This window comes from Cyprinodon tularosa, unplaced genomic scaffold (assembly GCF_016077235.1).
Source record: "Cyprinodon tularosa strain WSP-4 unplaced genomic scaffold, ASM1607723v1 ctg50, whole genome shotgun sequence".
Taxonomy (NCBI): Eukaryota; Metazoa; Chordata; class Actinopteri; order Cyprinodontiformes; family Cyprinodontidae; genus Cyprinodon; species Cyprinodon tularosa.
In genome coordinates, this window is record NW_024039230.1 from 1,654,376 (window position 1) to 1,668,918 (window position 14,543).

A 14,543-nucleotide genomic window follows, 5' to 3' on the forward strand; every position below is an offset into this window, starting at 1 on the left:
AAAATTTCTACAAGTTCAGGAGGACAGAAAACAAATTTAGTAAAAAAGTGATGCTTTGAGCCTCAAAAAAGACAAAATGAGGGGCAGATAGAGCAGATAAGGGCTGCTTATCAATCTCAACTTTTTAAAACAAAAACCTTGACAAACTTCACAGATCTCTCTCTAAGAGTCAGCTCTCACTAGGGATGGGAATCGAAAACCGGTTCCTGTTCAGAACTGGTTCCGTATGTTCCGATTCCATGGCATCGTTTGGCAGCTCGCTGAACGATTCTTTTTTCGATTCCCGCAGCACCAGAGCCTAAAGTGCCGGCTCTGGGGAGCACGACTTGCGTCACGTTTTTTACGCAAGTTACGCAAGTTGGAAGAACTATTCGAGGAGGAAGACAACGAGCTGCGGTCACTTTGTGAATCAAAGCCCCGTCTTTCCTTAGCCCAGAGGGTAGATCAGGAAATCCAGCTCTATAAAAGCTTGCCCTCCATCCCCTGCAGGGATAGCGCCACACTGTGGTGGTGGAACAAGATACGCTGCCCTTGCTATCTGGACTGGCTGAAAACTACCTCTGTGTGCAGGCTTCCTCCACCCCATCTGAGAGGGTGTTCTCCACGGCTGGAGACACCTTAAGCGCTGAAAGATCCCATATCTTCCAGAAAAAGCAGATATGCTCATCTTTCTGCAAAAGAATTCATAGAATCGAAAAGGGAATCGGAATCTTGAAAATCTTTTCAATTCCCAAACCTAGCTCTCACTGCCTCATCAAGTAGCTTTATTAACTGTGTGCCACAGAGTTAAATAAACGTTCTTCCCATTATATTTATAATATAGGCTGATAAAAATTCTCTTTCTGTTCTAGTTGAAGGGATTCTGCACAGGACTCATTAAGTGGGGCTTTGCTCTGTAACCATTTTTTTTTTTTTTTACGGTTTTATTTTTAATAACGCTTCATAATCCATCCCAGTCATATGTGGGAATTTCTCTGTCACAGATACTGAAGTGAACAAAAATCTGCAGTCGCAGCCTTTCTATACACAGACAGGGAGAAAGTCGGATTGGAGATTGAAAAGTCGTACACAGCTGGTTTGACCCTGCCAGAGCTTAAAGTTATTTTGGACATTTTCTGCGAACTTTAATGTTTTAGATACTTAGAGTTACAATAGATTTAACACCTGGACTTTGACTGGGCCATTCTAAATCATTTTATGAGCATCTGCACATCTGCTCTGATTCTGCGCAGATGGATTCACACAAACATTTTAGTGACTCACTGCACGGCTCCATGGGAAAGTACTTCTTACCAGGAAGTAGTTGTCATACAAACAGGTGATTGCTGTTAGCAACACATTGCTCAGAGCAGTCAGTCACAAGGACCTGCAGCCTCCTCACCAACAGCTGTGCATTGGGAGAAGAAACAGTGCAAGTTGCTTAACTAGGCTTCTTTTTAACTTTTGTCAAGCTAGATGACAAATGTTAGACGACGCTATAGCAGTGTGGGAAATGGAGGCATTTTTTTATGAGAAATGTATGAAGTATACACTTTACTTTGGGAGCTTACAGATACCAGGGAACTCTGCACAGCTAGTAGTATGTACGGGGTCCTACCTCGTCAATATGCCTTGATCAACACCTTCTTTAATAACTTTAGCTTTTTGTTTTGAGTGGTCATCCTGTTCAAAGGTGAACCTCTGTCGCCATCTCCAGTCTTTTCCAACCTTTACCAGGTTCTCCATCATTCAGGTGCAGTGGTCTTTACATCAACTCTGACCAGCCTACCTGTTACTTGTAAAGAATAGCATCCCCACAGCATTATGCCGCCACCACCATGTTTTAGCATGGAGACGGTGTTCAGGATAACAGTCTGCTCTTCTAACTAATAGTTGTGTGACAAATTCCTCAGTTTTATTTATAAAAAATAAGTTAAATAATATTTCCCCTTAACTTTGCAGTGATCTATCACTTTGTGTTTCTCTAATATTAGAAATTCTGAGGAAATGGAATTTGACAAAATGTGAAAAAGAGGTTCAATACTTTGGAAAGGCAATTTTTTAGCTGCAGTTTGCATTTCATACCTCCTCTGTTTGTTTGTCTTTTGATTTTTTTGCTTTAGACCAATATAGAATTTTTTTTTTTTTGTAATTTATTTATATTTTTATATTTTCTGTTTGCATTCCAAAAAGTGTACACAGTTCCTACACTTAGTCTTAATTTCAGGAATAAACTGAGTTGAATTTGTGGAAGATATGAAGTTGAGTCGTGTTAAAAATGTCACTCTAGAATCTGCTGACAGATTGTTCTTTGATGCTTTAGGGGCTGAAGAGAAGATCCTAGAAGATTTCAGGGAAGTGCACAGTCCCACTGCCGCTGACTTTCACCTTCAGGCCATGGTTCAGTCTGCTGGAAAGTTGGTTCTTATTGATAAGCTGCTGCCCAAGATGAAGGCAGGAGGCCACAAGGTGCTCATCTTCTCCCAGATGGTGCGCTGTCTGGATATCTTGGAAGACTACCTCATTCAGAAAAGGTAAAATACGTTAAATGAAACTGGCCTGCTTTCATTATTTATATTAATATAAATATTGTTTCTTTTTTTTTGGGAGTGGGGGTGAGGGGGATCAAATATGTAGACCTTAGAGACATGATCTTCTCTATATGTAGATCTTCTGTGGTTATGCAATAAGATTTTTCAATGTAAAGAGACCGTCACCTCTTGGTTTGTTCTCTAACGGTTACAGGAGGAGAATGTTAATATAGTTGGACACACTTTAAATTTATACTATAAACATCATACATTAGTTTTTCTTGCTATCCTGTTGGTTTAATCTGACAAACATTTAATTCACCAATAATATTTGTATCACATTGAATGGATTTATAAAGAATACTGATGTTTGTGTTCTAAAAATAAACCACAAACTGAATGTATTTTTAGCTGCAAAAGGTACACAGGAGCTGTAAAATAGTGATTGAGAATAAATGGACTTTAATGCCACTGATTAGGACAGATTTTTAGTTTGGGCACAACTGCTCTGCTTTTAAACCAAAGTACTATGAGCTCTCGCCCTGTTACTGTGTGGGTGGGCGCCTTTTACGTGATGTCTTGGGTAAAGCTCTCAGGTCTGGTTATAACCTAAAATGGAGTGAGGACTTTAGATTATAAAGTCATCTTAAAGTTTATTATTGTGACTCAGAATTGCAGCTTCTCCTCAGTTTTTCCACTTTGCTGGTCTGCAGATCAGTTTTTCTTATATTTTTTTCCAGCTTATTCGCCTTGCTTTCATGTCTTGTTGCGCTCCTTCCTCTCCCTCTTCGCTCTGGCTCCATGCCAGCCTTTTCAGCAAACCTGAAACGGTTGTAAGCACATGAGGAGCTGAACGGATCCGACCTCGGACAGAGTTCAGTAGCAGGTTACAGAAGCCCTCGGGGTACCACCGCTTCAGACGAGCTGGAGAGTCTGTGTGGTTTCTGTGGAGTGGAAGTGGATTACACTGGGGAGGGCAGGAGGCTGGGTGGTGCGAGGGCATGAGGACGGTAACCACTCTTTGAAGAAGCACTGTTTGAGGATGTTCCTCCATTTTGAAGGAGATTAAAATACATTTTTGAGTTTTCAAAGTCTGTAGACTAAGGTCAAAACAAAAGTATATATATATAAAAAATCCCTACTCGTATTTATTGTGGTTTGATTTTGTTTGCATTGGCTGTAGGTACTTGTATGAGCGCATTGATGGCCGCGTTCGTGGAAACCTGCGTCAGGCTGCCATAGATCGCTTCAGTAAGCCCGACTCGGACCGCTTCGTTTTCCTGCTGTGTACAAGAGCCGGTGGCTTGGGCATCAACCTGACTGCAGCAGATACCTGCATCATCTTTGACTCTGACTGGAACCCTCAGAACGACCTGCAGGTAAAGGCTTACATTCTCAGTAGATTATATATATATATATTTAATTTGTGGCATGGAAGCAGCATAGTATTGGAATCATAAATAAAATGCTTATGGATAAATTTTTATTCCTGTTTTTTTTTTTGTCTTTACACTACGATCTAAAGCCAATTACTTTAAAGTTCAAATGATAGATTAGTGTCTTCTCTTTTGAACACATTTCACTTTTTCTTTACCCTCCAGGCTCAGGCTCGCTGTCATCGAATCGGTCAGAACAAGGCGGTGAAGGTGTATCGTCTCATCACCAGGAACTCGTATGAGCGAGAGATGTTTGACCGGGCCAGCCTCAAGCTGGGCCTGGACAAAGCCGTGCTGCAGAGCATGAGTGGCCGTGATAACAGCCTTGGAGGAGGCACAGGAGGAGGGGTGAGGCAGAGAACTAGCCAAATAGTCTCAAATGCAAAATGCTTAAACCATGCAATATTAAATTGCCTCGCAGAGGTATTCATGTTCCTTTACTCTTTTAAATTGAATCCTGTATAGGTTACACTTTCACCCCAGACTCAAGTCTTATTCCCCGTTTTTTTTTTTTTCTTTTGTAGTGTTGATATTTAACAGCATCTATGTTACAATCAGTCCTGACTAAATAAAAGCATTCCAGCAGCATCACTCTGGGGATGATGTGTTCGGTATAATCCATAGACCTAGTGAGTTTACCCTGAATAGATATTTTTGTGTCTAGGTCAAACTTGAACCTGTTGAGGTCTCACTTTCAGCAGTGGGTTCCCTTCATGCCACTCTTTCATTAAGGACAGATTATTAGAATCCAGAATTGGTAGTTTTCCTGTTCAGTTTCTTCCATTTGAGCTTTGGGTTCCTACTTTATCTCCAAGGTTACATTTCGCCTCATAGATAGCTCTCTGATTTATGCCTCACTTGACATTTCAGCTGCCTTGTGTTGGTAGGTTTGCAGACGAGCAAAATATTCCTTTCTAATTTTTGGACAATGCTTCTTATATATGATCTAGAATTTGGATACAGTTTTCTAAGCTGAAACCTACTTAAACTGGATTTAATTTTCAGGCAGAATAAAAAGCGTGTATACCTCTGCACTCAAGACTGTTTAGATTTTCATAAAAAAAATAAATAAATAAATAAAAAAACTCAACTAAACAATAGCTTAAATCCTATTATATTAAAGTTAGCTTTTGCACCAAGAATCAACTTTGGAAAAACTCATGTAGTAAATATTTCTTGATGCTTTAGTTTGATTCACAAAGTAATATATTTATTTTCTTTAAACATTTTTGTCACGTATCTTTATTTTGCTCAGCTCAGCATTTAATTATCACACAAAAGAAGGGGAGTTTGTAACGCAGAAAAGTTTAGACCCCAAAAGTGTGTCTTTTTCTGTTGTTTTAAGTAGATAATTAAATTGATAAAAATATATATAAATAAGTCCCTTCTCATATAGTCTTAATAAATGTAAATATGAATGTTTATTTTTATTTTTTTTTTAACTAAGATGCATTAGAAAAGCTGGTAAACGGCTACAATGTAAAGTCAGGCGAAAAACCACAAAATGATGAAGGTCGTCGCTGCAATTTTCTCCCAGTGTAACTGATCCTATTAGTTTAATCTGTTCACGAGGGAGTGTGTCAGCAGTGTGTAGAGTGTAGGTGGATGTTGAGTTGCAGTTTGAGTCCCTTTGAGAATTATCTGATCTGCATGGGGGTTGAGCTATTAGGCTTTTTTCTACATCTAGTCAGGCTGAGCATATTTGTATCCTGAACAGCAGCTGGGGTTAGATAGGCTGCTGATGATGAGTTTTTTAATAACAAACCAACATGTGTGGATGTGTTTTGCTTCTCCCGGTGACACTAGGTCTCAGTGCCCTGTATTAAAAATACATTGCATTTGTTAAGTTCTCAAAAATAACAGATCATTCTTTCCATAGGCTGCTCAGCAGCAGTTGTCCAAGAAAGAAATCGAGGATCTTTTGCGACGTGGTGCCTACGGAGCCATCATGGATGAGGAAGATGAAGGGGCCAAATTCTGTGAGGAAGACATTGATCAGATCCTCCAACGCAGGACAAAGACCATCACCATCGAGTCTGAGGGACGAGGATCCACTTTTGCTAAGGTTAATAAAACTAATGGAGGAAAAGTATTTAGCACAATAATTATTAGATAAAGATGCAGCTATCAGGCTTATTCTGGACAAAAAAAGTTTTAAGTCTGATTTACTGATTCTGATTTTGACCAGTTCATTGAAAAATAGAAACAAAAGACTGGGACCAAAGTTTTTTAATACAATTAGTTTAAAATTTAAGAGGATTTAAAGGATTAGAAGATAAATGTAAATAATGAATGGTCAAAAAGTGCAAAACCAGGACATTAAGAGTAGATGACCTTTCAATTACTTATTATTATCCTGATGAGGGAAACCTGTCTGCTTCCAGGCTGAGTAATCAGTGTATTCTAATCAACTGGTTTTAATATCACTCCCAGTTCTATAATAAATTCCTACCAGCCCCAAATACAGCCAAAAAGACTGAGAAGTTTTAATTAATTCTTTAAATTAATTTCATTTTTGCCTTCAGGCAAGTTTTGTGGCATCCGGGAACCGCACCGACATCTCTCTGGATGATCCTAATTTCTGGGACAAGTGGGCCAAAAAAGCTGACATCGATATGGATATGGTCAACGGCAGAGTAAGTCCTGCGCTCTGATGGATGTAGATTCTTCATAAAGCTGAAGTCTAGCTTGAACATTTCTGACATTTCTTGAAAACGTGTGTTCTCCTCTTCCTCACTGCAGAACAGCTTGGTGATCGACACTCCACGTGTGAGAAAGCAGACCAGACCGTTCAGCGCCACCAAAGATGAGCTGGCAGAGCTGTCGGAGGGGGAGAGTGACAGCGATGAGACCAAGCCTAAGCTCAGAAGAAACGACCGTCCCAACAGTTACGGACGCACAGAGTGCTTCAGGGTGGAAAAGAACTTGCTTGTTTATGGGTGAGTTCAACGCTTAGAGAGACTTTGATATAAAAGGGAATGTCAGATGAATTAGTTTTTAGTAGGTCAATCAAAAAAAAAGAAACATTTACATAGATTCACTGTGAAAAAGGAGATTATTACATACGTTTGCACTCGTATATCAGCAGTGTCCCCCATGAAATAAACAATTAGACCACTTTATTTGATGAATCTCAAAACAAGATAATTTGTGTTAAGTTATTGTCGAATATTTTTTGGCATTTTAATGTACGGACATGCATTCTGAAAGGGTTCGTAATTGCTTTCCAGATGGGGTCGTTGGAAAGATATCCTTAACCACGGTCGTTTCAAGAAGCAGTTGACCGAGCGGGATGTGGAGTCCATCTGCAGAGCCCTGCTCGCCTACTGCCTGGTCCATTACCGTGGCGATGACAAAATAAAGAGCTTCATGTGGGACCTGATAGCTCCCACTGAAGACGGGCGCACCAAGGAGCTGCAGAATCACCTCGGTGAGTGTTTCCCATTCACTTCAAGGATTTATTACCTTCTCTGATAGCAAAACTATTCACACCTTTGACCTCTCAAAGCATTGCCGCACAAGCTGATAGTTCTTCTTTTCCACTAGGCCTGTCAGTCCCAGTACCTCGGGGCAGAAAGGGCAAGAAGATGAAGACCCAGACTAGTTCTTTTGATATCCACAAAGCTGAGTGGCTCCGGAAGCACAACCCTGAGCACATGCTGCAGGACGACGGCTACAAGAAGCATCTGAAACACCACTGCAACAAGTAGGTGTTTGGCTATATTCCATTATACACGCAGCCCTGTTAGAAATGCATTGTTGTTATTCAGTCTCATGTACTTCCACACGTGTTATTGCCATAGGGTAAATAAGTATCTTGGTTTGTCGCTGGAAGACTTTGGATGCACTGTAAATGTTCTAGTAGATGACTGATGCTGACTGTATATTGCTGGATAGATTTTGTGCCTTTGGTGGTAAGAAAAGAGTTTGCTCTTTATATTAAAGCCTTTAAGCTGTTATAGCTACTAGCAGGTGGTGATTATTCTCTCTTAACTGCAATTTTTTTCATTTATTTCTTATAGAATGAAGGCTAAGTGAATAAAAATACAATTTGCATGTGGCTCAGATTTTAACAGGGTTACTGCCAAGCCACAGTAATTAGGAAGCACTCCAACTTCTATTGGAGCTGACAGCCTACTGATTGATTAACAGACGTGGATCGCATGTGAATCAGCTGGCTCTAAAGAACCCCATCAAAGTTCAGACCAGCTAATGGTCATCATAGATCTCTCTTATTTTAAGCTGGATGTGAGTGCTCAGCTCTCATTGAAACGCTGGTTTGAGACGTTGGAGAACAATAAAGTGTTGCTTCTCTTCGGGATGGAGGCAGTTGGTCGCTGAGCTCTGGCTGCAGAGCTCTGCAGCTTCCATAGAAAGTTCTCCTTTGTTTCTTTGTCTAGTAGCGCTGAATCTCATGATTGTGTGATGTGTGACATGCCGGGCATTTGGGGACACGTGCTCAGCAGAGTTTGCTGACTCGTGCATTCTCAGTCGGAGGACCTGGAATGTGACTGGCGGTCTGGGGGTGAAGGGTTCACCGGTGCTCTAAGCAGAGCTGCATGTTTGCAGAAGCACATGACTCCTTTACAGCAAAGGAAAACTTTGAGAAGCAATTATTTCTGATTGGTTACAAATAAAAAAACTCAAGCACAGAAGTAGGTAGACATTTTACCCCTTTTTTAATTAATCTGCTTATTCAATAATTAGAAAAAGGCGGAAACTCCTTTAGATTTTTTTCCCCCTAGTTAAAATAGGGTCTTACAGTATGATGGATTTCATGCATGCTCCTCTCTTCAGAAGTGCTTTTCTTATTAGCTTTGGAGAGGCTGCCTACAGCTGTGTAGAAGAGATGCACCGAAAATTTTCGGCCACCAAAAATATTCGGCCAAAAATGACCAAAAAAAAAACCTTCTCAGTTTAGGGCCAATAGACATTTAACACTAAAACAACATGGCCAAAACTTGCAATGATGTGGGAAAAAAACGCAAAGCCAGCAAGAAAGAAAAAAGATCGCAAGCAAACGGCACAACTGGCACGCAGAAAAGTTGTGGAGCGCATAAAGAAAGGACTGAGACCACAGAGCACAGGTAGCAGGGCAGAGTTTTTTAGCTGACAGGTTTTGAGTGAGGTGGGACAAATTTAAACACTGCACACCGGTCTCACTGTGCGCTCAGATAAGTGGCACAAAATGCCATAGAATTAAAAAACATCCCGATCACCACTCTGAATATAAGAAGAATAAAACACGGAAAACAAAACTGACACCAAACATGCCCACTCTGTCTGGGTAAGAGGTGTCTGAAAACACAAGAATATTTTCCTAAGGTAAAAGACATCACAACAAAATTTCAGTCGCAAATACATGTTTTAGTACTTTTGCTATTGAATATTTAATTGAAATGCCTCGAGTTAAAAAAAAAAAGTTTTTTAATAGGATTAGTGCACATTGTATAATATTTGACATCATAACTTCTTTCTGTGTTTTGGTTTTTTAGCTTCGGTTTCCTAATTTTTTCGGTTGCAGCTAAGAACTTTCATTTGGGTCCATCCCTGCTGAGTAGTGTTCCTCTGAAGCCTCTAAGGATGAACTGTGTCTCCCAGACACCACCCACCAAAAAAGGCTTAAGAGCGATTTTGATGAAGGGCTGCAGTGACAGGCAGAGGACAGGCAGCTGCTCCTGGTCGACACTGAAAGAGGGAGGGAGCGAGATGCTGCTGACGTCATTTTTGCCAAGGCCTACTGTTGGACCTTGAACGCTGAAAAACTTCAGGGGTTTTTATTGGCATTTTATGTGATAGAAAAAATGCAATCCAGTCTGTATAGAAAAGAAAAGGCCTGCGTGGGGCATGATGTGGCAGTCCACCTGTGTGTGATTTAATTTCAGTAAATACAGCTGCTCTGTGGAAGCCTCAGATGTTTGTTAGGAAACATCAGTTAGCTAACTGCATCATGGAAGCCAAGGAACAAAGAGTTGGGTTATTAAAACAATATCACAGAGCATCGTCCAAAAACAGGAGGACGGCACATCTGCAAACCCACCAACACATGGCAACTCAAGTGACATTTGTGGCCTAAATGGGACAGGCAGCTGAGAGGCCTGTGGTAACCTTGGAGACACAGCAGGCCTCCACAGCTCAAGTGGGAGAATCTGTTGACTAGACAGCTAGTAATCATGTGTTCTACTTCTGAAACTGTAAATAGTACCGGCAAAACCTCAGACTTACCCAGGCGAAGCAGTCAACCTGGACCGACAGGCTGGGTTAGTAAGAACTCAGGAGGAGCTGCTGATATAAACAGAATAAATGGAGGAAGTTTTTCAGCAGGGAAAATGATTTGTTGCACCTTTCATAAAAGAAAACGGTTATCATAAATATTTCACAGACACAGCAGACGTGCAAAACGGGGCTCTGGTGAGACATGGTGGTGGCGTCATCATGCTATGAGAACGCTTGTCCCTAGCATGGACCACAAAGCTGGTTTATAGAAGGTTGATTTAGCTGGATATGGGTGTTTGTCTATTTAACCTGACAAAATGTGAGAAACCTTAAACTACCATGTGCTATTTTCTAAAGTAGAGCACTGGCCAACCCTCCACTCACATCATACCTGCTCCCCAACTCTGCTTGGAGAACCTCGTCGTTGTTGGTTTAGAGGCTTACTTAAGTCCTGCTATGTCTAGCCTCGTGAGACCATCCTGATCTCGCGAGCTTTCAAGGTTTCACTCTCAGATCAGTGTGGAGACTCTCCGTTAAATAGAAAATTTGGAGCCGTTCACCAAACGAACGTCCAATCTGCGTTGGCTTTGAGGCGGGTTGAGGTGTGACGCAACGAGAAGCGCGACAGTTCAGTCTAAAGAACATGGCGGCTTCAGCCGATGAAACTAGCGTTAGCGTGGCTATCGAGCAAGTTTTATCGGAATTACAGAGTATTTCTTCTCCCGACTGGTTTGGGCAAGAGAAGCCTGGCTTGTGGTTGTGTTTTCGTCGTCACTCTGTTAGTACGTCATATGCTTCGTTGATCTGATTGGTTTATTTGGCCCGTCTATCACCAACATAGGCCAATCAGCTAACCAGTATTTTCGCCCCTTCCCAAAATTACTTCAACGGAAGGTTTCCAGATGGATATGCGGAGCAAATCCATCTGGCGGAGTAAGGTTATTCTATGTCACCTCCATCAGGCAAAAAGGCATTTTAGGCCAAGAAGTTTAATATTCATTTTTATTTAAAGCAGAACTACCTTTGAAGGTTTTGCTGAGTGGTTTAAATTAGAAATAATAAATCAATTTTTTTTTTTTGAATAGTATTCAGACTATTTAAGCTGTAACCTGAAAATGTATTTCTTTTATTTCCACTCCTGCACTTTTTTGTATTTATAAAGGGTAGTTGTCACTTAAGATATTTTTTCCATCTTTTAAATTCAAATGCTAAAACACCATTTTAATGTTTAAGGTTTTCTCTTAAAAACCTTTTCCATAATAAAACCTTCACTTAACATTGATTTCCCACCATCCTGTGAACCACAGCTTCACATCTTCCCAGCAGACCATAAGATGAACCTTAAAATCATTTTTAAGTGGTTATTTAATTTTTTTTTTTTTTGCATATGGAGAAAAAAAAAAAAAGACTCTTCTCTGCTGGTTTTTAATGCAGAGTGGCGCTCCACTGCTACCACCACTTTAACACTACTTCACTCCAAAGCTGACGTCTGATGTGCGATCATGCATTATAGAGCTAATGTCTCCCCTGTGAGTCATGCTGTCTCCAGCTTGTCAGCCCGAACTTCCCTTCCTTCCTCTCCTTCCAGGGAACAATCACGACACAACTGCAGAGGTGCTGTCGTTTTACTCTGTCCTCAGAGTCTCGTTAGAGAAGATGTCACAACTCTCATTTCAGAAACTCTTTGTTATTCAATGTTGCATTGACAGATATTTGTGTGTTTTACATGTTTTTCTTGATCAGCAGAGGGTGTAATGTTTCAACCTCAGATATTACAAAAAAAAAAAATTGTTTTTGATTTTAATGTGGGTGTGCAGCAGTGAAAACTGTTTGGACCGTGACCGTACAGAACAAGCTTTGGATTACAGCTCGATTGTCACACATTTAGCTCATTTGCATTGTATTTAGCAGGTGTCTGTGCGTGTGAGTGGGTGTGCTGGATCTGCTCGCTCAGCGTTTGTGGATGGACGGGGCTTTGTTGTGATCTGCGGCGTTTTCTCTCTGCAGGGTGCTGCTCCGGGTCAGAATGCTCTACTACCTGAAACAAGAGGTGATCGGAAGTCAGGCCCAGAAGGTGCTGGACGGCGGCGACTCCAGGTGAGCTCAACTACAGCAATGCTCTGGTGTCGATTTTATGCCTTTACTGAAAGAGGGAAAATAATCTCACCTATTTATAAATAAAATAAGCAGAAAATTAAGGTCTAGTTAGATGTAGATGTAGAGCTGCTGAAAGAAAACAAGTCTAGGTTGAAGTACTTATAATTTTGAATTACATTTTGAACATTTAGATTGATGTGTGTGTTTGGACATCATTTCAACTTGTTGAAGGAGGAAACTCTTGCAAAGCATTCATTAAATGGAGGCACAGCACACCCTGCTGGTGAAATGGGTTAGAACACCTTAAACATTAAAGTAGGGTTTCTGAAACTGCACGACTTTAATCCGTAAGAATTCATGATTATTTTATGTTGTTTAATTTATATTAAAGCTATCCTTAGTAGTGTATCCTTTGTGGTTACAGTAAACGGAGTGATGGGTAAAAAACCTTTAAAATTATTGAAATTTTACATGCAGCTTATCAATGCAGGAGGAGGTTAAAGACAACGTGCATCTCAGCAAATTGGAATGTCATACAAATTCTATATTTTCATTAGAGAAAGATTTAACTAAAGCATTTTTTCTGATTGTTCTAATCTAGTTAAATATGAGCCGTTTGCTGATTGGTTGCTGGTTTTAACCTCTGCTCTATCTTTGTTTGTGTTTTTGCCCAATTTTATGCCAACTCCACTTTTGTCATTCTGCCCCAAAGTAGCTGTGGCTGCCATGTAGCTAACCACCATCAGTGCAGGAATGGATGAATGACTCAATGTAGTATAAAACACTTTAAACTCGGACTCGAGAACATGCTAAATAAGTCAAGTTCAGTTAGTATTTTATCAGCAATCAACAAGCCATATCAACAATTGCAAACTTAAATGGAAAGTGGGAATAGTGTGATAGTTATCATTATGACTTGGAGGGAGTTTTCTTTAGATGTAAATGAATTTGGCTTTATTTTTGGCTGTCACATTGTCATCATCTGGAGGAAGAGTAAAGAATCAAAGAGCTGATTCCATGTCAGCAGTTCCAGAGCTACCAATAACCAGAGATAATAAGTACCAACAGGTTAGGTGCCACGATATTGTAATGCTGTGAATTTAAAGAAAGAGCTGAAACAATAGCTTTGTTCAATGAGCAGTGGCATAAAAACATACATTTCATTTGGCCAGCATCCGTATTTGAAAATATCTTTTTTTTTTGCATGTGTTTTGCGGTGGGATTCAGAAAAAACCTTCAAAACTATCACAAGTAATGCTTTAAGTATTTTACTTGGTGGGTAATGAATATATATGAGTTCTGATCATATTGTAATTATCATCAACCAGAAATCAGATTATTTTTTCCATGTTAAAACGTGTTTGTTGGTGTCGAGTTTCAGTTTAAACTTCCTGGAAAATCCAGACTGTGAGACGGGCTGGGTTTTTTTTTTTTTTTTTGGACTCGTTATTCATACCAGAAACGCCCATCAAAACATGCTCTCCACAAACTGAGACTTTGTTCCTCCTTCTGTAATGACATCAGTCCTGGCAGGGTGCTAACATTAGCCTGCCTTGCTATCACCACTCCTGTCTCTTACCTGCAGGTGGTGTTGCTATTTGTGTAAGAGACCAGGAAACAATGGTAAACAAACATTAGCTAACTGCTAATGTTGCTAACGCTACATCCACATTAACTTAAATACACACAGGTCAAATTCTCGTGCATTCCCTCGTGGGAAAACAGGGATCTGAATGAGCCGTTTCATTGTGGTTGTCCTGAAAATAATTAAACTTGAATTTATAGAATTTCTGAAGGATTGTATTTAAAGTGAAATGCACCTGTGTATCATCCTTATGCAGATTGGTAACCATATTCTTCTCTCTCTTTGTTCCACAGTGAGGTTAAGATCTGGGTGCCGGACCCGGACCACTCGGAGCTCCCGGCCCTTTGGTGGGATGCAGTCGCCGATAAATGTCTTCTACTTGGAGTCTTCAAGCATGGTACAATAAAAACAAGATTATTTTAGGGGGAAATTAAAGTCTTTAAATGTATTTGTGTTTTTTATAGAACTCAGGACTTGATTTGATTTTATTGAAACTAATTGCCAGATGCGTTATTTTGAGTTGCAAACTTATCTACTTGATAAGTGGAATAAATTTAGTTTTGTTGTCCCTATTTTTAACCTAGTTATCTTTGCTCCCAAATGTTTGGTGTGAATTCAGACAGCTTGTGTGTGTTTCCTGATCACTATCCACAAGTTTCCATATATTATCATCTGCTAAATGTGCCGTTTTGTTTGCCT

The 14,543-nt window shown here is 40.2% G+C and overlaps 1 protein-coding gene across 9 annotated transcripts in view; it reads left to right on the forward strand.

The window, feature by feature from the left end:
* chd9 (chromodomain helicase DNA binding protein 9) overlaps positions 1 to 14,543 on the forward strand; it is a 109,529-nt gene that overhangs the window by 83,642 nt on the left and 11,344 nt on the right. For all 9 annotated transcript variants that reach the window (XM_038302987.1, XM_038302985.1, XM_038302986.1 and 6 more), the window contains 10 exons: positions 2,303 to 2,513; positions 3,694 to 3,889; positions 4,112 to 4,294; positions 5,826 to 6,011; positions 6,472 to 6,582; positions 6,689 to 6,885; positions 7,177 to 7,376; positions 7,493 to 7,652; positions 12,170 to 12,259; positions 14,138 to 14,241. In XM_038302987.1, coding sequence (XP_038158915.1) covers positions 2,303 to 2,513; positions 3,694 to 3,889; positions 4,112 to 4,294; positions 5,826 to 6,011; positions 6,472 to 6,582; positions 6,689 to 6,885; positions 7,177 to 7,376; positions 7,493 to 7,652; positions 12,170 to 12,259; positions 14,138 to 14,241 — 1,638 coding nt within the window. The remainder of the gene's footprint in view (positions 1 to 2,302; positions 2,514 to 3,693; positions 3,890 to 4,111; positions 4,295 to 5,825; positions 6,012 to 6,471; positions 6,583 to 6,688; positions 6,886 to 7,176; positions 7,377 to 7,492; positions 7,653 to 12,169; positions 12,260 to 14,137; positions 14,242 to 14,543) is intronic.